The 27,404-nt window shown below is 37.8% G+C and overlaps 1 protein-coding gene across 1 annotated transcript in view; it reads left to right on the top strand.

The window, feature by feature from the left end:
* Nucleotides 1-27,404, top strand: part of unc5a (unc-5 netrin receptor A) — an 869,594-nt gene that overhangs the window by 667,652 nt on the left and 174,538 nt on the right. The window contains exon 6 of the mRNA XM_028813729.2: nucleotides 10,485-10,652. Within this exon, the coding sequence (XP_028669562.1) occupies nucleotides 10,485-10,652 (168 nt within the window). The remainder of the gene's footprint in view (nucleotides 1-10,484; nucleotides 10,653-27,404) is intronic.

Genomic DNA, 27,404 nt, shown 5'->3' with positions numbered 1-27,404 from the left:
AATTATTGTCTTGTAAATTATGCTCCAGCTCTTAGTAATGTCTTTGGAATTAATTTGTTTAAGTTTGTGTTAATGAAATGAATATGTAGATTTACTTACTATGTTTATTTTCAGTGACCTACACTCATTTTTATAAATATCACGCCCTTCATGGGTTAGCCCCTCATTATCTGTTGGAGCTGCTGCTTCCTTACACTCCTGCCCATGCATTACGATCATCGGATGCTAAGTTACTTACTGTACCTAAATACAGGTTAATAACTATGGGTGGCAGAGCTTTCAGAGTGATAGCCCCTAAAGTTTGGAATTCTCTCCCTCTCAGCCTTCGTGAGGAAAAATCTATTAATTTCAAACTTCTGTTAAAAACACATCTTTTCAATGAGTATTATTCTTTTTCGTGTATGTAATTTCTACTGTCTTGTTAATGTGTGTATTGAATTGTAAAGTGTCCTTGAGTGTATGAAAGGCGCTACATTATTATTATTATTACATTCAGTTTTTTCCCACCATTATGATTTTGATTCAGTTTGCACACACATCTGTGTTAATATTTGGGGACTATGTGTCTTTTGAAATTTATCTTTGAGGTTTGGTTTGTGTAGATTGTTACAAACTACCTCAGCAGAGTCAGACTTTTGTATATTCAAAGTGGAGAAATCCCCAGTAGTGACAGTTTTTACCCCATTGCTAATGTTTAACTGATCACCAGCTTTAGCCAATGCTATAAATTGTGCCAGTTGCACTGAGCATTAAGTAGTCTCTCTGCCATGTAACAGTTTAACCAACTGATGTGAATTCAGGTTGAGCAAAAGAGTGAGCATGTTGCGCCATTTTAAATAATTTTGATATAACTAACCCCCTCTCTCTCCAGATATCTGAAACATTATTTTGTAATGGGACAACTACTAAACTGCAAAGAAGCAATTGTACTGTTAGTGGAAATGCATAATTTAAAAAATGAAAAAGCTGTGTGGCTCCTAAAGTATTACTGTTCCATTCAGCACTTACTATATATATGCTATATATATACTTATACTATACCATAACCACTTCATGCCGTACTTTGAACCATGGAATACCACATGTTGCACATAGGTTAGACCTACAAGAAGAATTTCATCGTTCTCTGTACATACATGACTACCTACGACTACAACTACAAATATGAATTTCCAAAAATCGTTGATCAGGCTACAAATTTTACAAATGCCTACTCTCTTACAGTTGGTTAGCGCTCCCAAGAAAAGAGCACATTTAAAGCAGCCCAAGACATATTGATTAAGAATGTCAAGCAAGCTTTGAATGCACACAATATATTTTTTATAAAGTGACTATTAGTTAGTCAGTTGTGTTTCTTCATGTATTGATTACTATTGGCTTCTAATTCAGCGGGATTTAATTTTTTTTTTTTTTTGGTGTCAGTGTATCATTTCCTGACATTAGTTTTCTCATTTAGAGTGGTTTTAAAGTATTTGTTATTTATTTAAACTTTCCTGTGATGACAATTTGTTTATATACTGTTTTGCATACTTTGTAGTCGTGCATTTGTTGGCAGGTATGTCAGAAGCTAAGAAATAAGTGGATGTTAGGCATGATGGGCCATTACATGGCTTTCTGAGGTTCACTTAAGTGTCTGAGTTTGTGGCTTTCTCAAGCAGAAACCAAAGTATCTTCAAAGTTCTATTTTGATTTCTGGTTTCTCTGATTTGTTGCTTTCCTTGTTTTTTGACTGCAGCTTTGGGTACTGTTTTAGGTTTTGTCACTTAAATCTCCTGTCCTCTTGAGGTATAAACCCTTTCTTAGATTCCATACTAAAGTTTTTCTTACACTCTAATAACAATAAAAAATAAATAAAATAAAATTTATAAAACCGTTTTTATGCCACATGCCATGCCAAGTTCCTTAATAAATCTCAAAACAGCTTCAAACTATGCGCATGTGCAGGCACTTTTAGCCACTCCCCATCATCACCTGTCAGTTACCCTATATGGCGTGAAAATGCTGTATTTGAATATTCATGATCTGATCACTATGTAAATGTATTCATGTTCCTGAGCTTTACCACAAACCATGAGAGAGCAGAGGAAAATGGCAAAAATTATATTTCAATAAATGCAAACTTGAGTATCGCTGACTGAAGTGGAGAATCGCAAAACATTCTTTTTGCTGGTTGCTTCGTATGAGTCACAAATAAAAAGAATGAGTGTAGAGAGCAATGGCAATATGCCAAGACCACCGCCAAAATATAGAATTATTTGAGGCAGGCTGCATATGCATAACCGCATGATATTAACATTTTTCTTAAACATGTAAAAAAATGGATTCATTTTGACAATAAAATGTCAATGCTGCAGTATAATCGAGCCTTTATACAACATCCAAACATCTCTGAATTGTAGTTATCCATATTTCTGCTCTGTGCTGCACAGTACTACACACGCCATCACAAACCTTTGTGGTGCTGAACAACAGTGTGCCGCCCAACAAGTCCGAACACCGCCATCAACCTTTAAATTATCTATGGTCAATTCCATCACTGGTCGCATGCGGGAGTGCCTTTTATTATATCTTCTTTGTTGTGGTGTACACTCTATCACCTTTCACAAGTTGTCTGTAATATACTAAATTGCGTACACTACTATTTGATAAAATAAAAGAATCATAGATCGAGCCATGCAACAATATTAGTCAGACACATCTGAGCATCACATATCAGTTGTATGTTAATTAAATTAAAGTGCTTAGTTTTTACAAAAACAAGTTCATTCTGTGATGGTCCCTTTTTAACAGCATGTGTGCAGAAAATTCTGCAGATTATATTAGCAAAATCAGCAACCACTGCAAATGGCCTTTTGATCACAGCTTGCTCACCCTGACAGGAAGGATACTGGCTATATCTGGGTAGCATGTTAAGCATACCATTCCATGTAGATGGCATAACAGCTCAGGGATGACTGCAAGATTCCTAGTTAAAAAAAAAAGTCCTGAAATGCACCCATCACCAAACACCCTATGGTAGTTAAAACCTGTAACGGGACATGAATCACTTGATTTCTGTGGGATAGCCTCTGTAACAGTCTCTAACTCAGAACACAACTCGAAAATGGATGGCTTGAAGAAGTCTAAATTGGCATATAGTCATCATCATGAGCCAAAAAATTGTCACAATCCTTGAATAATTGCTTTAGCCTGTCATTGGTGATATCCTCCAAAAGAGCTAAAGCTGCCATTGCCAGTTGTGTTATACTACACACAGCACACCTTTTAATAGACAAAATTGACATTAAACATACTGTATACGTTATCCATTCTTACCAATACTGAAGACAGTTGTACTGAAAGGGCATGTCAGTTAACTGTGATATAATTAGTTCAAGAACACTGGAATGTGACTTCATTGAAATGTACAATGAAATGTGGTCTTGTGTTCATTTCATTGTCCTGCCGCATGAAGTCACTGAAATGCCAGCACCAAAAAAGACTGAATAGGATTTACAGATGGCCGAAACCTGCCGTAACTTTGTTCTGTTTTGACTCCCATTTATTTTCTGGTCCTTTCAGTTGACCTCATGGCATTATGTTAACATTCTTAATTTGCTTGATATATCTATAAATTGTATGTTAAAAATTAGCTCAACTACTTTTGGAAAGGGACAAAGTAAAGTGATGCCCCAAATAGTGCAAAGACACAGGCTAAGAGAAAATGCAAAGCCTATCCAATTACCTAAAGAAGAAAAAGAAAAACAACAAATTTGTCCAAAGTGTCAGACAACAGGACAGTCAGGCCATTGTTAGTCCTGAGTCTGAATTCAAGAAGACAGAAGTCCAGTCAGTCAACCTTCTACCAGTAATGTCTTCATTAAGTCCATTGCCTAACCTCAGCCATAGTCCACAGATTTGGATAACTACCTGAAAGTGCTCCTCAGTGGAATACAGTACCCCAAATATCTTATAAAAAACATAATAAAATACAAACATATACAATAGTTTATGGACTGTTTAAACAATTAAGATTATTAAACTTTGATTCTGGCATTTCAGGGTGTTTTTATTTCTACTGATTTGTCTAAATGGTTCTGTGAAGAAAAGTGAAATTATTTTTATACCAAAATATGTAAATAATTTGAACCAATTACCTTTGGTAGCAGTGTGCTTGAAATAGTTCAACAGAACAAGTAAATCTCAACTTCATTATGATTTTCATTGTATCAGCAGAACAGAATTGGATGCACTATCCAGGACTACTCTCAACAAAATTTTGCTTATATGTTAGGAAATGAATCCAACATTTATGTCTTCACACCATATCCTTTTTCACGCAAACCTGATCAAGAAATAATCAGGTTTAGGCCATGTGTGAATGGAAACGAGTGTCCATTTTCATTTATAGCCATCTTCCTGGGTAAGGATCTTTTGTGATCCTTAAAGAGTGGAATTTTGTCATAAGATTTTTATAAGACTCCCTAGCAGTGGAGTTACTGCATGACAGTTGCAGACTTTTCCTATATATGTAAATAGTTCTCTAATGTTAACATTAACTTAGCTAACTAATGATGTCTGTACCTCATTTGCTAATGATAGCACAAAAAGTCAAACAAACAATGGATGCTGGTGCCTGGTCTGTCTCAGCAGGCATCAGATTATTGTGGTAACCTTTGACATTGTCATCATCTGACAAAATACAGCCTAAAGATAGATATAAACCTAAACAAAAACTCACTGCTTAGGAAAATATACTGGTTATGTTTAAACTGAACAGCAACATCTCAAGTTTAGAATAAAGTAACTTTAAAGTGAAAAGGGTGAACTCACAAAAACATGACTTGAACACAAAACTCTGGGGCTGTGTAGTAGCAGAGCTAACCATCATGCAGCCAGGCCAGGGGGTGGTGGGGTGTGCTAAACCTTGTTCTGTTACATCTGCAGGCCAAATATGGGAAAACCTGCCTGATTTAACAACAACGTCACTTCCGGTTCCACAAGGAAGCCATCCTGCCGAATATGCCACTGTAAAAGAATGAGTCTCAGCACACTGGCTGCAAAAGGTTTTTTTAAATAAGCACTGATGTGCATAGATTGAGCTCCAGACTGAACTGAATTGGTAGTGGAGAAGATTGCAGTTTTAAAGGGTGAGTCCGGAAGTGATGTCATCTGAGGCCGGAAACCGGAAGTGATGTCATTTGAGTGCCATCTTCCTTGGCGCCAGAACTGGAAGTGATGTTGCTGTTAAATCAGGCAGGTGTTCCCATATTTGGCCTGCAGAGATAATAGAACAAGGTTTAGCACACCCTGCCACCCCCTGGCCTGGCGTGTAATTACCTTCACTTGGTCCATTCAGCTCCCTCCTAGTCGCACATGTGTGACACTAGGTATCTGTCCTTTCTGTAACAGGACTTTGCATTTTATTGAAGCAAGGATATCAGACTGCTGTCACCTTTTCCACAAAGTGAGTGGAGCACATATAAGGCTCCCTTGGTGGCTTTTTTAAATTTAGCGCCGTCAGATAGTCCTTCTCAGTGATGGGTGAAGATCAACCCCATCTGAATAGCATAACATCTTGTGCTTGTTGCATTTCTGATACTTTCTTCAAGATGTGGTTACCTCAAAGGGAACCCTTGGCTTTTCATACCTCTTTGCTGGCTTGTGCTGTATAGACTTGACTGGGCAACAGAAGTGCAAAAGTAGAATATAAAATAACAAAAGTCCTTATTTTAAAGAAAACTCTCAATACTCCTGCTTACCGCGGAGAATGAAATGGAAGGAGCCAGTAGGAATAGTGGTGCAATGCTGCGCTAAATAAGCAGAGGAAAAAATCAGCAAACTGGGACATGCTAAGAGATCCCTCATCAGATCTGAATAAATATACAAATGCCTTAACCAAATTAATCAAACAATGGGTGGGCAACTATGTATCTACTGTATGAAAACAATCTGAAAATAGCCTAATAAAATAATGCAGATATTTGAAATTTACTAAAAGACTCGCAGCAATGCATTTCAAAATGGCAATGTGGCAACATAAAAGAAATATTGGCATAGGCTCAAACAATTAATCTTGGATCCTTTAAGTACCTGGATCAATATGCATTGTAACTGATTATTAGCAACGTTTTATAGTCTGCATTTATTGTAATGGTTGTCTGATTTCACAAACTTTCTTCCATCTTACTGCTTTTATCTTACAAAATATAACACTAAGATTTTAACAGTACACTATAAGAAACTATCTGTACTTTCTCAATGCCCAAAACTCAGTATTTCTATCGACCTCTAACTATTTATCAATCTGTGAGCCTGTCTCTGTTTATTGAACTATTAACCTCCTGATATTTGTCAGATTTTTTCCTCTAAATCTAACAATTTGGCTGCTAACCAATGGATACAGTATTTGAAATATGTCAAGGAAGATGAATAAGATACCTCTGCTGGTCTGTGTCCATGATTTGCTTTGCAATCTCCTCTTATGCTTTCTTGCTGCTGTGCAAAAGCTGCTTCCAACCACCATAAAGTGTTAAATATATTTCATTTTTCATATAAACATAAGGGGAAAGCAATACATGACGTGAGTTTTAGCAAAGTTGCTTCTAACCACCAAAAATGTTACATTCATTTCATTTTTCTCAAGCAGTAACTATATGGTGAAGGAAGAGTTTTAGCAAATATCTTTGAATGGGAAACTGTCTTTGTCTGTGACCATGCTGTCAGGACAGAACCTGCAAGTACTGTTTTGCACAGTGTAGTACAAAGATGGGTATGTGTGACAATTATTGATTCACCTTATTTATTACTCCCTTTCCTGTTTGTTTTTGAGAGACAAACGTTGTTGGGGAAAATGAAGAAAAGTTACTTAAGCAATGATTACAAATGTTTTAGTAGTGACAGATGTGTAAAAACCACTGAGCCCATAGTTAATTTTCAGTTGTAATGTAATCACCCATTGTTCACTTTGACTACAACGGCAAACCCCATAATATTTCATGTATTACTGTGACTAAACAAAAACACATCCATTTTTCACTTTCTTTCCCAGTGACACCAAGCCAGATTTTCCTGCACCAACAAATGATAAAATCTGAATTTGTTTACTAAAATCGATTTTACTAAATGTAGAAAAAGGTCAAATCACAATGTTTTCCAGGACATATGATTAATTGATGTTTTTAGGGACTGCCTCAACTTATGCCAGGCTCAAGTACTACATTTAAACACTGACACTGTAGTCTCTATTATCACAATAACTGAATAAAGGCAGACAAAGCATTGTGAGTTTCTAACACTCCACCCCTACCTGTAATGAAAGTTTCAAGTTTAAGTTTGGTATTAATGTCTCACTAAAGGAGTGGTGAGGTGATGTAGATGGCATGAAGTCATCCTGGGCATGAAGTCATCACACAGTGAACAGCTCAGCACTTTTCTCCATGCAGTTGCAAGTCATTTCCTAAAGCTGCTGTTTGTGTTCTACTCACTTTAGACACCAAGCATTATATAGCTTTAGGCCAATGTCAGGATCAAGAGATTACCCTGATCTTACATCTGTGGCATTTGCCTCCCAGATAAGGCAAATGCAAGGGTGCTGGAGAGAAGATTCTGTGGATTGTTGAGCAAAAGATACAAGAGGAAAAATGTTGATTCTTTTCTAGCTGTGGAACAGTAGCACAATTGGTGACGAGTGATGGGAGTATGATAACCCAGTCTACATGTGTTTTATACATTTGGAAAAAGCATATGAGAGAGTCCCTCAGCATGTGTTGTGGGAAGTGCTGCAGGGATGTGGGGTAACAGGCCCACATTTGAGTGTTATCCGTTCTCTATATGAATTCAGTGAGAGTTGTGTCTCAATACGTGGCATTATGTCAAATTCATTCTCTGTAGGTGTCAGACTCTCAAAGCTGTGTCTGGGCACCACTCCTGTCTGTAGATTTCATGGACAGAATATCAAGGTGCAGCCAAGGGTGTGAGGGTGGCAGGTTGGGGAGGCTAAGGGTAGCATCAATGCTTTATGCGGATGATGTTGTCCTCTTCACCTCATCTGACTGTGATCTTTGGTACACACTTAAGCGATTTGTGGCTGAAATGAAGTTCTACAAGTGTGAGGTCATGGTTCTCTCTCAAGAAGGAGGAGTTCAAACATCTAAGGATTTTGCTCACAAGTGATGGAATAAAGAATGTGAGATTGACAAGAAGTTTAGTGGCAGCTGTTTTGCAGGTGTTGTACCAGTCCGTGGTGGTGGATATGAGTCTACAGATAAAACTCTTGATCTACATCCTTGTCCTGACCTATGGTCATGAGCTGTGAGTAATGACTGAAACAATGAGATTGAATGTACAAGCAGTAGAAATTAGGCTTCTTTGTAGGGTAGTTGGGCTGACGAAGCTTAGACTGGAGTCACTGCTCCTCTGGATTAAGAGGAGCCAGCTAAGGTGGTTTGGACATGAAGAAAGGATGGCCCCACTAGACCCAGCAGGAAACTCAGAACATGCTGGAGGGATTACCTCTCTTGGTTGGCTCGGAAACACTTAGGAATTCCCTAGAAAGGACTGGAATTTGTAGCTGAGGAAAGGGAAGTCTTGGTCAACCAGCTTGCCCTGCTTCCACTGAAACCCTAACCAGGAAAAGTGGTTTCAGATGATGAGATTATTTCCTGTTTCTACATGGTATATATTGTTTTAGTTTTAAAGATGTTGTCATCTGATGGTTGTGAATAGGTCAGTTAGGGAACTGAATAAATCCAAGGAGGCACATTGCTCATTTCTGTTCTTAGTCTCACAGGGGTCTTTATCCTCTGCATAATTTTATAACTAACTAAGATGCCAGAATCCATGTAAACACCTTTGAAACCAGACATTCTGGCTACATTCATTTATATTATTTTCCAATTGGAAAAGCCTGTTCCTCAATTTGAAGAGCAAGTTTCTCTTGTAGGCAGCATCAGATAAGTATTAAGTTGAAAACTCTTGATTTCTCCATTCAATTATATGAGAGTCCTCCTCCCTTTATTAATATAGCAGGGTGTTTTTAATTTAGGTTGCTGGCATTAAATGCTGTGGAAATATCCAAGATAGAGTTCTGATATTCTTCACTTCCAAAGGGAAAATACAAAAGGGAAAAAAACAGCAAGGCAAATCCTTGAATCTGACACACTTTTGTACCTAGCTGTGTTCACATAACCAGAAAGAGGAGACCTCTCATTTTCATTCAGACTTTCATGGGTTACACTAGCTACCCAGCACATTTTAATGCTAAAATGAAAGAAAACAAAAAAAAATGAGAAAGTGGGACATCACATGGGCTCTTTGCAGTTGTCACTGCATTAAAGCTCTGCTGTGAAAGGAGCTTCATCCTCTTCAGTTAAATATTGACATCAGGTCTGACATCTTCTTAAACAGCCGGTGAGGCAGAAGGGGCGGGGCTTCCGGACTTATAATGGAAGTGATGTCAGAGCTCTTCCTGTGATTTTTTTTCCTCTGTTCTGTGAATGAAAAGCAAGAAGGAGTCAACAACTATGTCAACCTATCCTTTGGATCTACCACTCTTACCTTATCAGAACCTAAGCATGCTTATCCAACACTATCTATAAATCATTTATTTATACAATTATTTTTTGTTATGGTCAATAATTTTACTTATTTATCCCTGTTTTCAGAAAATGTCAGGGTATCATATTTCCATATGTTCCATTTCAAATGTGAAGAATAAAGAAGCAAAGTGAACCACACTGCCTCACAATCACTACAGCCTGCACCCTGCCATATGGCAGTGCCCAGTCCACTCCAATCTTATTTGTTCTAATTTGATTACTAATATTAAAAAGTGCAGAGAGAAAACCAAAATAATTGAAAACAGGAAGATGCACAAGCTCCCCCCACCACCATATACACAAACATACATCAATGAACATCAGCTTAAGTTAATGACAGGTTTCCTTCATTGAAGGAGAGTCCTGTTAACATTGTGATGGAGCAATTATGAGTGTCACTATGTGAAAAGTAGTGAATGCCCACTTGAATTATGTTCTAAAGCATCCCTAATAATTATATTCACTCTTGCACTTCAGAATTTAGGGTAAGTGATTTTGTGCAATTGCGGCTTGCTTCATTTATCCGTATGTGTGTGGATGTGTACATTGATCATCAGGCCAGTTCATTCCTATTGTAATGAATTTGCAGTCTGCACTTTCATATGTCTTGCTGTACTGTCAATGCAGTCTCTTGTAATGATGCATCAGCGTGCTTGTGGCTGCTGCTTCATAGCCTTTTCGTGTAGAGCAGCATGGTGTAATGTGCTGTAGTGATGCTGTGGACTGCTGTGCTGAAGACATCTGCTCAGATTTTTGGTGGGGTAGACGCTGCTGTCTTTGCACCTTTTGCTTGAGCCTGGGAAATTGTTTGAGGTGCTCCTTAAGAGGTGGCAGTGCTGCCCATTCCATTGTGGAGATTTGGGGTAAATGTGGCTGCTCTTCTCGTTTCATTTCCTTCTTGGTCAGTCAATGGTGGCTGGTCCACATGGACAGCGTGGTCGGCCTGCAGCGCCACCTGTGGCCGAGGTTGGCAGAAGAGGAGCCGAAGCTGTACCAACCCTACCCCTCTGAATGGAGGGTCCTTCTGTGAGGGGCAGAACACCATGAAAAGCGCCTGCACGACCACTTGCCCAGGTAACCCTCTATGCACCGTACTTCATTGTAGGTAGGTGCTGCAGTTGATAAAGAATTAAACAAATAAAAAAAAAAAATAAACCACACAAATGCACGTATTTCACATTTGGTTAACATTTCGAGCAGAGGCCCTGTCCTCCTCATTAGAAGCTATTGAAAAGTAGCATCTTTTAAAGAGAGATGAGTTACAATGAATATTTTTTGGTAAAAGTATCTACCTATTTTTTCATTAATTCTTGCATTGCCTGGTTTAAAAACTGCACGGGTGATGTTTATGAGTTGGTGAAAGTTGACAAAAAGTATAAAGTATATATATAAAATGGTTTCATAATCAAAATATACAGTGTACAGCAGATTTGTAAAATTAGCTTTCATTAAAAATAAGTATATATTCTATATTTGAATATAAGTTGAAACTTCTCACAGCTTACATGTACAATCCTGTGAACTTTTATTAGATTTTTTATAACTTAAATGTATTACTCACAGGTGACTCAGTAGCTCAGAGGTTTGCACTTTCTCTTATGCATCTTGTGGGTTTGAATTTTAAAACCTGGTTGTTGTCCATGTGGAAATTGCAAATTCTCTCCATATCTGCGTGGGTTTTTTTCCTCTAGTATTCCAGTTTTTCTCCCATATCCCCAAAGACTGCCATGTCATATAATATGTCCAGGGTAACATGATACTGAAATCAGAGTGACATACAAGAAATCAAACTACTGTTTGATTGTCTTGTCACTAGGTGAAATTCTCAGATTATCTGAACTAATGGAGTGTATTGATAAAGGGGGATGAGACAGAGTATAGGGGTCAGGTGGAGAACTTTGTCTCTTGGTGCAAAGAGAATTGTCTGCAACTAAACATCAGCAACACCAAGGAACTGGGTATTGACTTTCACTGCACCAAAGAATCTCTGTGTCTGGTCACTATTCAAGGAGTGGATATAGAGGTGGTCCACTCTTACAAATACTTGGGGGTCCACATTAATGACAGATTGGACTGGTCTCAGAACACAGAGGAACTAAATAAGAAAGGGGAGAACAGGCTATTTTTCCTTAGGAGACTGCATTCCTTCAATGTAGGCAGTGAAATAGTCTACAACTCTGTGATGGCCAGTGCGATTTTCTATGCTGTGGTGTGCTGGGATGGTAACATCATTTTAAGAGAGGCCCACTGAATCAAAAAGCTAATTAAAAGGGCAAACTCGGTTATAGGATTCACTCTGGACCCCCAGAGATAGTAGCGAAGGAGAGAATTAAAACAAACATGAGTGCCATTATGAACAATGCTGTACATCCTCTCTCTGACACACTAACACTGAGGACCAACAAATTATTCAGTGGAATTGTGTCAAGAAACGCTTCTTTATACCAACAGCAAGTCGTCTGCATAATGCCTCACTGTGACTGTGACAGCCAAGTCAGAACTTTTCTTTCTTTTTAATTTTCTTGCTTTATAGTCATTGTGGTGTGTGTTCAGACCAAAGTGAGTATGTTTATTTATTTATCTATTTATGCTATTTATTTAAAGAGTTTCTGTAAAAATAAAAATTTTCCCCTGGGGACAAATAAAGTTCTATCTATCTATCTATCTATCTATCTATCTATCTATCTATCTATCTATCTATCTATCTATCTATCTATCTATCTATCTATCTATCTATCTATCTATCTATCTATCTATCTATCTATCTATCTATCTATCTATCTATCTACTGTTCTTAAATTGTCAGTTTTGTGTTTGAGTTACTTTTTCAATAAATTCACATTTACTAGCAACATCTGATCTGACAGCCCTATTGTAAAGACATTTATAGAGTCATCATAAATTTATAGGATCATGTGTACAGAGTACAGTGAAATTCTTACATGGGCTTAATTACTGTGCTCATCGACATACAAAATGCCGCCATAAGTGACATGTTGTGTGTATAACTAAGTTATCTTGAAACATGTTGTAAGTATAACTAAATTATCTTGAAACCTTTGTCTTCCTTATCTGAAAATATTTGTCACCAACTGACAATTTGTCACATTTGTATAGGAATGATGAAAAGAAATATTTCCAGAAATCAATTAGTTTTACTGTGTGCAGCAGTTTTAAATTACAGCAGATCTGCATGCCTGGGAGAGAACTTTAGATATAAGACTATGGTAGGACAAATTAAGTGACTGTTGACCAATATCCTGTACTCAGGACAGCAGTAATAAAGTGATTCTTTTACTTGTTATCTGAATTTGCCAGTATAGCTCCTGTAATCCCGAATTTGGTTAGCGGGTTATATTACTGATTTTATTAAACTTCTTTATAGAGAAGAAAGAAAACTAAATGAATCGATTTTCTGAGATGAGCAGCACTGTGCATGAACACTATTGGCCTAAACTGAAGTGACACTAGAGCGACTTCACAAAAACAGAGGCAAGACTCGCGGTTTTACCATTGAAATGTACCCCACAGCCTTTCAGCTTGGACCCCTAACCCCCCGATCTTGTTCTCAGGTATTGAGCCACTGTGCCTTTATTTCAATTTGAAAGTCTTTAACCCTAGTTAACATTTTTCATGTCTCATTTTGTTAGGATGTCACCTACATAGTAATCCTTTTTATGTGTGTTTTTTTTTTCTTTATGAGTTGAGATAAGGCATGCTGCTTACTCTTTATCGCAATGGTTCTACTTTCCAGCAGTGCAGAGCATGAGCAGAGTTATTTTTAGAAGGTTTAAATTGCCAGCAACCTCACCTTCTTCGTGCTGCAGGATGAAAATGCATTTCAGTTTAAAAAAAAAATAAAATACTTCTGGCTCCCCCCAAAATCAAAACAGTAATTCTGCAAGGCCCAGATAAACTGAGTCTCAGATATTAGTCACTGGGCTGTCTGTGGCAGACCTAAAAATTACATCTGGGACTCCACAAAGCCTTTCAATTTATCTCATCTCTGTCAGATGGGCTTGTACATGTATAAATCAGTGATTTTTGTGCACGGAAAACTCAAACAGGCCCCAAAAAATTAAAACAGAGGCTTTTTGTTTTGCTGTTATTGTTTTGTGTAGGAAGCAGTGTCAATTAGTATTAGGGTGTCCTGATCTTTATATTTGGAGGTGTTAGTGTGAGTGATAGGTGAGAGGACAGGCTGGGGGTCATAATCAGTGGGATGTTTGTCAAATTTGCCTTTTAGCTCAGTTAACCAAGTGTCTGCATTCATACTTTATGTGAATACCAGTAATGGCGCACTGCACGGAATACACTTGACTTGAGCATTCCTAGTTTTCATCCTTTTTCTCTGTATGTTTAGCATTCATTTGCGCTTGCTGCTTTCTGAGCAGCTCTTCTTTTCTCCACCCTAGCGGCCCGCTTCTTCTCTTCTTTCATTGGCATCTTTTCATGTTAAAACTGATTAAGTCAATGTTTGTGTTGCAACTACTTAGTATATTTTCCTTAATTTTTCACTTATGCTGGCACTTAAGTCTTCAATCTGCCTCAAGAATGATTTAAGATATGAAGAGGTAGGGGAAGTGATGGTGAAAGTGGTAGGGTTGAGAACAGCACTGGTATGCCTGCTGGCCACTGCCGAGAGTTGATTCTACAATAAAATAAAATAAAATAAAAATAAAAAATGGAATAACCTTGGAGGTCAATCATCCCCCCGAAAGCGGACAGTAGAAGTAATGGAGTATATGTGTACCAAATATCAGTTCAATAGTTCAAACGGTTTGCGAGCTACAGGTGATTTAAAATCCTGGACAGACTAACGAACGGCCACGGTAGTGTATTATATATAAAGAATAGTGCTGGGCGGTACGACCAAAATTCTGTTATCACTGTATTTTTTAAAATTATTCCAGTTTCACGGTATTCAACGGTATTTTTTTCCCATGCATGAGTGGATGTTAACCACATTTTCCACTGCAATTACTGCAGTAGACTGGCGAAGAATAATCTATTCCACTGTCATGAGAATTGTACATTGTACAAAAAAAACATTTTAATGTGCACACAAGTATTAATACAGGTTGGCAAGGCCCCATAAAGTGATAGTTTTCAAGGGGGTGGCACTAATGAAGAGAAGGAATCACATTGCATGACAGTTGCAGTCAAAATAGAACCTTTTTATTGAACAAATTTTGCAAACAGCTTAAGCTAAAATTTTGACAACATATTTTCAACCATCCAAAGAGGAATTTAGACTTAGTAAAATATCCAGAGGTGCTTGTCAAAAGTTGTATTGCACTGAACATGTCTTAGAAAAGGAATAAATAGTAAATATTTTTTGTAAACCAACTACACTTTCTGTTAATGTTAACAGTTTCTGTCCACTGACACGTTAAAGTGACTTTTTAAACAACTTTACCATCATTAAACTGCATAATATTTAAACTAATAAATAATAACAATAAAATAAATAATAGTGCAACTTCCAGTAATAATACTATTACTTCAAGACTTCAAGCCCAGGTGCATTACACAGTATTCACCAAATAAAAATAAAATAAAATAAAACAGTGCAACTTGGTGATGACATCTTTACCAACTGAACCATCATTAAGGCAAATTGCATTAATATGGACCTTGCTTCAAGCTAAGCTATATACATAAATAATAAAACTGCAACTTGCATTTATAATGCTATTTGTGGTATAGCCCTACGGAAGCGTATTAGGGTCACAGTAAAAAAAAAAAAATGCAGACACAGTGAAGAAAAAAAAAACTATGTGTCGAGAATAAAGTCGACATGTTGACTTTATTCTCAACATTTCCACTTTATTCTTATAGTTTATTTTGTAATTAAAGTAGAATGTCGTAAACTAAACTTCCTCCTAAAATCAATGTTTACTAGATTTTCTCAAAACCCATCATAAGTTAATGTAGCACATTAAATGCTTTGTGTTAAGTGTTCCCTGACCCAGTTGTTAATCGCTATGCGTTTCTTAAACTGACTTCCTCTACACTAAGAGGAGGCACACGATCGCCACACAGAATACATTCACTTCATGATATTCCTGCTCTCTGAAAATTTAGAATGCTAAGATAAATACTTGATATAATTTTCAGGATGAAATGCATTAAACCAGGTAATAAACATGCATGGTAGTGATGCTCCTTCGCAGTAAGGGTCCAGCAGGTGTACGTTCAGTAGAGAACTTTATGGCAGGTGTGACGAGGCTCCAAAAAACTGGATGTACGAATAGGTATCGCACAGGTTTAACTTAAATATTGTGTAAATGTTGGGTTCGTGATTTGGTGTTCGGAGACACGAACACAGAATTCAATGGATGTTCATCTGAGCGGGCTTTCTTTATTGCATGCGTGCTGTCTGTCTGACGTTCCTATCCCTCCTTTTTCTTTTTCCACATAACCAATCACCACACGGTAAACGTCTTTGTGAAATTAAAACTAGTTATAAACTTAAACCACGGAGTGTTCAGAACTTTAAAAAAAAAATCTTCGTTATACATGTTTAATTATGCCTTCCATTCAGGGTTGCGCCCATCCCAGCAAGCATTGTGTGTGAGGCAGTAGCAGGGTGAATACGAGCAATACATATACTAGCAGGGTTAATATAGCATAACAAAACCCCACATCCTACATGACTTTGAAAGGAAACTGAAACATGCCAAGTAAACCCACCAGAAAAACATGCAAATTCAAGGCAGGGAACACCCGGGACTCCATTGCTGTGAGGCAGCAGTGCAACCTCCACGCCACCATGCCCCCACATGATTAATACATGCTTTAATGCATTTCATCATGAAAATTATATCAAGTACTTATCTTAACATTCTAAATGTTCAGGGAGGAGGAATATCATGAAATTAATGTATTCTGTGTGCTGCCTGCGCCACCTCTTAGTGCAAGAGGAAGTCAGTTTAAGAAGCACGTAGCGATTAACATGGCTCCGGGAACACTTAACACAAAACATTTAATGTGCTACATAACTTATGACTGGGTTTGAGAAAATGTAGTAAATTAAATATTAATTTTAAGATGAAGTTTAGTTTACGATGTTCTACTTTAATAACAAATTATGAGAATAAAGTCAACATGTCAACTTTAATCTCGACAAACGGTGAGAATAAAGTAGAAATGTCGAGAGTAAAGTCAACATGTCAATTTTATTCTCGTCATAAGCGTCAAGATTAAAGTGGAAATGTCAAGAATAAAGTCAACATGTCGTCACACTTCTACACAGTACCCAGGTACATTACACAGTATTGGAAAAAAAAAATAAAACAAGTTCAGTATTATCCAGTAGTATAGAAATTGTATTCACACATTTGAACATAATGGTCCACATCCGACCTTTTAAATCCAAAGTATCTCCAGACAACAGATGTGACTCCTTTTTCCAGCAAAAGTTCTTTTGTGTCATCATGTTCAACTTTATTGTCTGCTACAGCTTCAGTTTCGGGAATGTTCTCTGTCCATTTTCACCATGCAGTACCTCCACTACCACATGTACTCCATTGTATGCGTGTTTAGCGGTGTAGCAGTGAAAAAGAGCCCCCGCGCAACACCTCCACTAACGCATGTACTCCGTTGCATGTGTTTAGCTGTTTAGTGGTGTAGCAATGAAAAAGGTCCCCCTTAAACAATTTCCTGGTGTGCCACGTTCCGAACGTTGTTTAGGCTATTTAAACCGGTGTTGCGGTATAAGAAAAATCCATATCATAACAAAAATAAAAAACGGTTTTCGGTATGAACTGGTATACCACCCAGCAATAATAAAGAAATTGTATAGTTTTGGCTATTGTGCTTTGCACTTCCAGCTGAAGAAAATACTTTACAAAAATAGTGCTGACTATTCATTTAACCACTTACTAATTTTTGTATTTTTAGTTTTAGATCTTCCGTCTAATTTTATATCTCAGGCTAGTGACTTTTTGGCAGGTAATGTGGATTTCATTACTAAACCCAGTTACAAGATCGCATGTTCTTCCTGAATTCTTGTGAGCTTATTCTTCTTTTCTTCAGTTTCCTATGAGGGCAATCCCAAAAGTATGGTCTCCTATTTTTTTAGAAATACAAACAACCGTTTATTTTCTATAATGTTTACATCATTTTAAAGACTTATTTGTTTTTCTACATAATCGCCATTTCGGTCGATGCATTTTTATAGATGCTGTGGTAGTTTTAGAATGCCCATGTCATACCAGCTCGCCGCCATGTCCTTCAGGAAGCGTTGAACCTTATCTTTCACCTCTTCGTCGGAGCAGAATCGCCTTCCGGAAAAATGTTCTTTCAACTTAGGGAACAGGTGGTAGTCACTGGGTGCCAAGTCCGGACTATAGGGTGGGTGGGTGATGAAGTTCCAACCACCGATCTTTACGCATGTTTTCCTCAACCTTCGCGACTCTCTCGTCGGAAATTGACGGTCTCCTGTGCGAACTTCGCACTTGGCGGTAGCGTTCAACCGGAGCTCCATTTTCAAGGGCTGCCAAGCCAAGATTGAGCATCCCAGTGAAGCCGCACATGCTTGTTTGGGAGTAGAGGAAGCACCAATCACAACAGTGTAGCCAACAGCCATACGAACAGTTTCTCTACATCCCCACCGCTTTGGAGACCTTACTTTTGGGATTGCCCTCGAATACTATGTTAATTTGTGGCCCTAAATTGGCCCAGTATGAACAAGTGTGCCCTACTAGTGTCCCTTCCAGGATTGGTTCCAGCTTTATTTCTAATGTTAGCTTCTCCTAACCTAGTAATGGAAAAAACTGACTGGGATAACGAAAAGATCAATACTATTAATAGCAGACCATCTATTGTGTTTTGTTCTGCAGTCTTATTTATTTTGTGAAGCATCTTTGAAAGGGTTTGATGAGAAAGACACTTTATAAAATAAAAATGGATTGTTGAGATATTATCAACAAAGCATCACCTCAATGTCCGTAAAGTTGCTTTGGTAGATTCAGTACCTAAAAGGCAATGAAAGGGACACTGTCTTGCTTGGCATTGCAGGGATCATTTTCAGATACATAGCACATCTTCTTGAGGAGCTTAAAAGTTTCAATCAGGGACACTGTCCTAGAATGCTACTTAGTCTGTGTAGACATTTAAGTTGAATGTAATTTGTACCTACTACAGCTATGGACAGGCCCACGCTGGCCATCTGGCAAACATCAAAAGAGGTAGTTGAGACATGGGGGTTCAGGTCGAAGTACTTAAAGTATATTTCATGTTAAAATGACAAACTGAAATGTTATTAAATGTGTACTGACAAGTGGCACACTTTAAAATAAACCACAAGGATGCCATATGGTTCATACTGTGAGTGAATTGTTCCAGCCGGCAGATGCAAATAGTGTGTGCTGTCCAAGGAAACGCAGTGTTAATAAAGAATTATGTAAAGTTATACACAGCATCATTGTAAACTCAGGCTCCAGTAGCAGGCCAATCTGTTGTCCTAGTATGTCACAATGCATCATTTGTATTAATTTTATAGACTCTTGCCCCAAAGTTTAAAGTCATAAAACACACTTTAAAACATTATCCCTCTAATCTCATTTTAATTAGCTCGTTTTGTATAGTACAAGAAACTGGGCCATTGAACTGATCTGAAATAAGACAGAAATCATTAAAAGCGTACACCTTGAGGCAATGAGAGGCATGCAGAATAAGCTTAAGAGATGGAAACAATGAAAGTGAGAGGATAACATCCAGCATTTGAAAAAATAGACATATGACAGCCTTAAATTGTGTCAAATGTTAGACATTTCATGGCCGCTGACTGCATAAATAGTCTGTTAGGATAATCAGGGTAGAGTGTCCATTTGATATGCCGAAGACTGGCAGGTGGAGTACAAAGTGATATAATAACTAACTTTACAAACCTTTACAAATTTCACTGTCAAATGACAAAACAATCACTCAAAAACAAATATTTTTTTATTCTCTTTCAATCTACTGTAAGTGGATAACTATTTTTCCTTCTATTTGTCGTTATTCAGTTGTATCTTACTTTACGTATTACGTTTTCCATTCATTGACAATAAACTTCACCTTGCTCTTGACCTTCTTCATTGGGCTTTTGGTTGACTTCCATACTGGGCTCTGTATCAGATCTGACAACATGGCATTGAAGGAGGAGAGACTGGCAAATTAAAAGAACATGGTTCGCTTTGCAGCTGCCTCTACTTATATTTGATTTTTATTCATTTGAGGTGCTTCAGATCAGCTCTTATCTAGTACAGCACTCTCCATACACTGCCAGTGTACACAAGTGTAGAGTAATAGCACTTAAAGATATCATAAGGGGCCACTGCATTTCATCTTGCAAAGTGCTACATACAGTAGGTGCCTAGTTGTGCAGCCGTTAGTGCATTTGATTTGCATCTTCAGTGTGCAGTTTGCATGTCCTGCTTTTAGAAGTATTGTACCCCCAGGCAATCCATTTACATCCAAAATAACTGGAGGGTGATTGGTGACTCTAAACTGGTCACGTATGAGTGATTACAGGTTTGTCAATAAGTGTTAAGTTAACTGATCATAAGTTGGACTGGCACTTGGGCAAAGATGAGGCCCTCCCTTGCACTCTGTGCTGCATTGACACACTCCGGCTCTGACAATCTAAAAATAAGATTCAATGGATTCAGTGGATGGTTGGATTCTGCCATGCCACTGACTAAGCATTCCGACTATGTGTTCAATTGAATATCCTGTCAGCATTTTACTTTGTTGTTTGTACTTGTCAGCTTCATTCATTTCATATAAAACTGACAAAAGTTATCTAAATGTTAGAAAAGAGCCAATGCACACAAGTTATCACACTGTACCTTTTTCACCAATACTTTATTACAGCAACAATTGATAAAATGCCAAACTAAAGAAAAATAGTTGCACTCCTAATGTTACTTAACTTCCAAAGAAAACAACAAGGTAACAAAAGGCTTTTTTCTAATGACAGCAAGAACAGAAGCATGGAAACAAAATATAAATGACTCAGCTATTGAAGAGAGATACATGAATAGGCTCAAACTGTCCACTTTAATTATGCTACACGTGGCTTTTCTGTATTAAAGGTACTGCTGTCCAAAACAAACAAGTTTGTGTAAAACGTTGATACTGTAATGGATATCTGCTGTTTTTTTTATTTACTGTTATTATAAAAGGTTGGAAGAGACATTTATGAGCATGACGTTCACACATTTCAGGTATGTTACTTAGGGAAAAACCACCATGATTTGCTTAGTGATCACTCCACTCCACATCTGTTTAATCCTAGGCATAAAAACATCCACTGATACGACAAGCAAATCTTTATACACCCCTCCACCACCTCCATAAAGGTATTAACAATGTTAATGTTCTTTTTGGGATAGGGTGTTCCAGGGATTACCATGGTTTGTGTCTTGAACATAGATGCTGTTGATAAAACTGGGGGCAAGTTTTGTAACGAGAGCTTCCACAGAGAGAGACACTGCTCCTCCGCATCGAGAGGAGTCAGATGAGGTGGCTCGGGCATCTGATCAGGATGCCTCCTGGACGCCTCCCTGGTGAGGTGTTCCGGGCACGTCCAACCGGGAGGAGGCCCCGGGGAAGACCCAGGACACGCTGGAGGGACTATGTCTCTCGACTGGCCTGGGAACGCCTTGGGATTCTCCCGAAAGAGCTAGAAGAAGTGGCCGGGGAGAGGGAAGTCTGGGCATCTCTGCTCAAGCTGCTGCCCCCGCGACCCGACCTCGGATAAGCGGGAGACAATGGATGGATGGATGGCTTCCACAGAAAATAACAGACAAAAAAATGTTTAAGAATTTCAGCGTGGGGTACAAACTAAAACACATATAAAGTGAGTGACTGAAGTAAAACCAGAATGTTCTTTTTAACTTTACAAAAAATATATATATATATATATATATATATATATATATATATATATATATATATATATATTTATCAGGTTTGAGCATTTTGATTCTAGGCAATGTCTATCTATCTATCTATCTATCTATCTATCTATCTATCTATCTATCTATCTATCTATCTATCTATCTGTCTGTCTGTCTGTCTGTCTGTCTGTCTGTCTGTCTGTCTGTCTGTCTGTCTGTCTGTCTATCACTCCTCCTTCCCGTCATCTGGCCAATGCTTTGAGTGCCAGAAAGCACTTCTGGGTGGTCAGAACAACCACAACCATGACAGGTGAGCAGCTCCACCCAATGGCACCCAAGGAGCAACAGTAAGCTCATCGTTATCATTATTAAGCAATAAGCTCACAACTCCCTTTCAGCCCTGCAGATGTCCAACTGAGAGCTCTGAAATAATGATGTTGCCAAAAAGCATTCTGCAAAAACATATGGCTCCAGGACCAGTCTCCCAATCTCCATTCAAAATATCGACTTCCAGGCATAAAAAGGAAACAAAGATAATTCCAGCAGAGGGCCATTTCATGCAATACATCTTTCACAATATCTATCTATCTATCTATCTATCTATCTATCTATCTATCTATCTATCTATCTATCTATCTATCTATCTATCTAGATTATAAAGTGCCTTACATGTCTGTCTGTCTGTCTGTCTGTCTGTCTGTCTGTCTGTCTGTCTGTCTGTCTATTTATTGTTGAAGTAGAGCAGATGTACTTTTCTAGCTTAAATGAGATGTTTGTCTCAGGAGGCAAGATGCTCAGGTTACACTTAAATTTATTTATACATTATAATTAGATTTTAACAATCTCTGTGATATTAAACATATTATAAGACTTTTTAACATGATACAAAATGAAACATAACAGTAATTTATTTCAAGATTATTGTTCTTAATGATAATTTACTATTTTAACAACATATTTAATAACCTGTTTACAGATTGATAGTAATAGTTGGTTTTTACAGTATGGATACCTAAACAAAAGTGTGATTGATACTCATTATTCCAACCTGAAAAGACTTTGGGAGATGGCTGTTATACTTTTTAGTCCAGAATCAGACAAACTTTTAGCAGGTACAGCATAAAATAATTACTTTAGCATTTGAAAACTGTTTTAACCTGTTAATCTTTTCTGCAGATGGGCCATTGAAAACTGAATTGCAATTGAAGGCAAGACAGAGTTTATGCATTGGAGGAGAAGAGGGAGAGTCTAACAGTGCCACTGTTTCCTAAGTGATAGGAAGAATGACTTTATAGCCTAAAGTGCTGTGAAGTATGACTCACAAGATTTGTGATTGAGCATGTTGGATAAATTTGAACTTGCAGCCTTCTTTCAGTGAGATAAAGGGTGTCAGCAGTCGCTTCATTTGGGCATTGGGATGACTATGCATTGATGTTTTTGAGGCAGATAATCCTCTTGTGTGGAGCTGGTGTTTATGCAGAAATTATCTTCAATAGGAACTCAATATCACCATTCTCATGAGATTCTGTTGACCAATTAGGTATCTCACTGAAAACATGCAGGTGGCGAACAGACTAAGTACAGAACCCACTATAGTTATCCACCATCAATATCTGAATAAGAAATCAGTTTACAGACATGTTACTTGATTCAGAGTAATATATGACAGAACTCTAAAGAGAGAGAAAGAGGGGGGTCGTGAGATGAATGCACAGGAGCAATGACCATTTTGACATAAAAGTGAACAAGTCAGCCACGATATTTGGCAAAGGCAATTCTTATATGCAGCCGTGTCCAATTTATCGTATATTTTTGTGCTTGCAATACTGCTCTCAGTTGTGGTTTGTCTGTGCATTTGAAATTAACTCATTATTTTTAATGTAATTAGAACTGCAAAGCCATGTTTCTCTTGGGTCACACCATAATAAATGTAAATTTTTTAAAAATCTACTAATGTGAATACAGCAATGTATTTATAACCCTTATCAAATTATATTTTTAGTTTTATAGGCTGGGTAATCAAACTACAATTACATTTGTTTGCTGCTAATGTGTAAAAGAAACTAGAAATGCAAAAACAAGTCTGAAGCCTTATAATATTCAAGCAAAAGTCAGGAAGACAAGTTTAGGGGCTGCTGAATACACCCAAGCGTACTCTTTTCTGCTGTACTTTTATTCTTATGTGTCTGGAGCTTTTGCAGAAGAAGATTACAGGCCGCTGGGTTATTTGATTTGTCACCCTGCAAGCTCCTTGGTGATGAAAGCCCTCAAAATAAACCCCTTAATGAGCTCCTCTGTGGATCATTCAGTCAGAATCCCATCTGTATCTGCTGCTGGTAAGGAAGAAGTTGCTATTAGATGACTTTATTGCTGTCCAGTGTGAGTTGTGTAAGTTATCAGTAAAAGTAGGATAGCAGTGTAACGACTGTCTTCTACAATGACCCCCAAAACCTGGCAGAATCCTTACAACATTAACTTAAATAAATACTCCTATGATTTAATAAAAAAGTGGCTTTTGAAGCTATCAGGTTGTTTTTTTATTGACTGATGAAAGACACTTCCTGAATGGAGTGGCAGAAGTAAAAGTTAGAACACCACAAGCACTAGCAACAGCATCTGAGCTCTTTCTCCAGCTGGTTTGCTCTTGGGAGAAGTCTCACTATTTCTGATGTTGCATAGTAGCCACCTTTTCTGCGGCATATCAGAAAAGATTTTCTAAGATTTTCCTCTTCCCCATTCCAGTAAACATTGATTCTTTTAAACCAGGGCTATTACTGAAACTTACCACTGTTGTGTGGTCTGCTCTGTGGATGCATATGGAGCCAGATGCCCAAATAGGGAAGATGCAGAAGATGTGTCGCCTCACTCATTATATAGACCGCAGCCATCCCCTGTTAAGGATGGACTAAAGTTCATCGCTGTGTCTTTGAATACACAATCGGCAAATTGAGAGTACACTTTATGACTAAGATTTAGGAGTCATAGTGGACTCTAAGCTATCGACTTCCCAACAATGTTCAGAAGCCATTAAGAAGGCAAACAGAATGTTAGGTTATATAGCACGATGTGTGGAGTGCAAGTCCAAGGAGGTTATGATCAAGCTTTATAATGCACTTGACTGGAGTACTGTGTGCAGTTTTGTTCTCTGGGCTACAAAAAGGACATAGCAGCACTAGAAAACGTCCAGAGAAGAGCAACTAGGGTGATTCCAGGGCTACAGGGGATGAATTATGAGGAAAGATTAAAAGAGCTGAGCCTTTTCAGTTTAAGAAAAAGAAGATTATGAGGTGACATGATTGAAGTTTTTAAAAATATGAAAGGAATTAGTACAGTGGATTGAGACTGTTATTTTAAAATGAGTTCATCAAGGACACAGGGACACAGTTGGACACTTTTTAAGGATAAATTTCGCACAAATATTAGGAAGCTTTTCTTTACACAGAGAACCATAGACACTTGAAATAAGCTACCAAGTAGTGTGGTAGACAGTAAGACTTTCAAAACTCGACTTGATGTCTTTTTGGAAGAAGAAAGTGGATAGGACTGGCGAGCTTTGTTGGGCTGAATGGCCTGTTCTCATCTATATTGTTCTAATGTTCAAATGTTCTAACCATAATGGCCGTAAGTATAATACAGACTGAGGTACATCACCATGAGGCCAAAGGACAAATCTCGTGTACCTAATTCATAACAGCTAGCTGCACCTTCCATGGAGCACTGCTCATCTCTGTTAATTGTCTCTTTACCTTTTATCTGATTTCTAAACCAGCTTAATTCAAGTGTAGGATAATTGGGGCAACTCCTTCTTCTATGATATTGACACCATGGCAGGGATCAACCTTGGATGGGGCACCAATCCATTACTTGGTCCATTAGTATTCATACTATGCCAACTGAAAATCTCCTGTTCCTTTAACATGCAAGTTTCTGGAATGTGGAGTAAAAATCTGAGCACCATTGTAGAAATCCACACAAACATGTGGAGAATGTGAAACATCCCCCTAGAAAGTGACTAACCTAGGTACCTATAGGTATAACCATGCTGACATGCATTTATAAATACTGCATTAATGCACACAATTTCCATTCCTAATTGTAAAAAAAAACAAAAAACAAAGCTGTAAAGCAGAAATCCAGAGAGGTTTGGCTGAAATTCCAAGTGCCATATCACCACACATACATTTTAATTTTACCAAACTGCTTCCATTACAACAGTTCTTTTCAATGCTTTGCCTGGTGGCCCACTGTGGCTGTAGGTTTCTGTCCCATTGAGCATTTTCATGGTCAGTGAGTAATTTTACCTCTAACTGATCTTATTTTGTCTTATTTTGCATTCAGAAAAGCACAACAGTGTGAGATCTACATTTATAAGGCATTTAGAAATATTCTGTTTGGGGCTGTGACTTTGGGTCTGTCAGATCTCTTCCTATCAGAGTTTTTTCCAGTGTCCAATTACCTTTGGATTCTGTAGGACACCGTACTCACTGACACTTTGATTTTTTTTTTTTTTTTGTAATTTCTCTAAATGAAAGGCCTGCAATTTTAATGGTAATAATAGCCTGTCTCATTTCATTTGCTAATTGCTGTTTTCTTGTCATTATCACAGGAATATTGTCCAAGTAGTTTATCAGCTGGTGTAGTAACACAGACTATTCCGTTTTTAAGTAATCGACAGAGGCTGAGACACCTGTACAAATTGTTTGCATCAACTTGCAAGGCTTGAGTACTGAGAAAAGCGCTATATAAATGTAATGAATTATTATTATTATTATTAATTTACTTTAATTGCTGCAGAACATCTGTAGGTTGTAACTTATTAGTTGTTTCCTGAAGAAGGTCGTTTTGTAATATTGTCTTTTCACCATTTTAAGTCATTCATTGCATTTCAACTGATTAAATTTGAAAAAAAAAAACTGAAAAAAGTGAGGTGTTATAAAACTTTGACTGGTAGTGTATATACTGTATATTATAGTCTGAACACACACCACAATAACTAAAAAGCAAGAAAATTAAACAGAAAGAAAACCTCTGACTTGGCAGTCCCAATCCCAGTCCCAGTGAGGTATTATGCAGGTGTATTGTTGTTGGTATAAAGGACCCCCAATACATTTCTTGACAGACTTCAGTGAATAATTTGTTGGCAGCATTGTTCATTGTGGGATTTAGTTTTGTTTAAACTCTCTCCTTTGTTACAACCTGCCCTTTTAATTAGCTTGTTGATTCAGTGGGCCTCTCTTGAAGAGATGTTACCAGGTCAGCACATCACCGTTGTCAAAACATCAACGTTGGAAACTGCTCTGACCATCACAGAGTTGTAGAACGATTGAAGGATGTAATTACCCAAATTAAAGGAATGCAGTCTCCTAAGGAAAAAGAGTCTGATCTGCCCTTTTCCTTATGAAGATAGGATTCCAATTGAAATCAGAAGATGACTGGTATGAAAATCTGCAACTAGAATGGGACCCCAGGGTTGATCTTGAGAACCATAGATGGCATTAGGATAAGCTGCGATTGGAGCACTGCAGACTGTCAAAATCACAATCACTCATACAGGGCCAATTTAGAGTTGCTAATTAAAATAACCTCCGCATCTCTACCATGCAAGAAGAAAGCTAAAGCCTGGCAAAAATCACCTGATGAATACACACAAACATCACACAGACAGAGACCAGGACTGTGAGGATATGAAGCAACAATGCTAATGTCCTTTCCAGTGTGCCAACCTGCTACACAACTACAGGTATCTTTAAGAAGTATGGTCGCTATTTGTGGTCATGTCTTTTGGTCCCATATGGGTATTTTACAGTGGCTAAGTAACCAGTCTTTTCTTGCTAGTGCAATTATTGAAGGGGCAGAAGTAACAAAATGTATGACAACATCTCTATGTATATAAAATCCAACTTATGTCTTTCTGTCTGTATGTTTGTCCACTTTT

The sequence above is a fragment of the Erpetoichthys calabaricus genome, chromosome 11 (assembly GCF_900747795.2).
Source record: "Erpetoichthys calabaricus chromosome 11, fErpCal1.3, whole genome shotgun sequence".
Taxonomy (NCBI): domain Eukaryota; kingdom Metazoa; phylum Chordata; class Cladistia; order Polypteriformes; family Polypteridae; genus Erpetoichthys; species Erpetoichthys calabaricus.
This window is presented reverse-complemented; position numbering and strand designations above follow the sequence as displayed.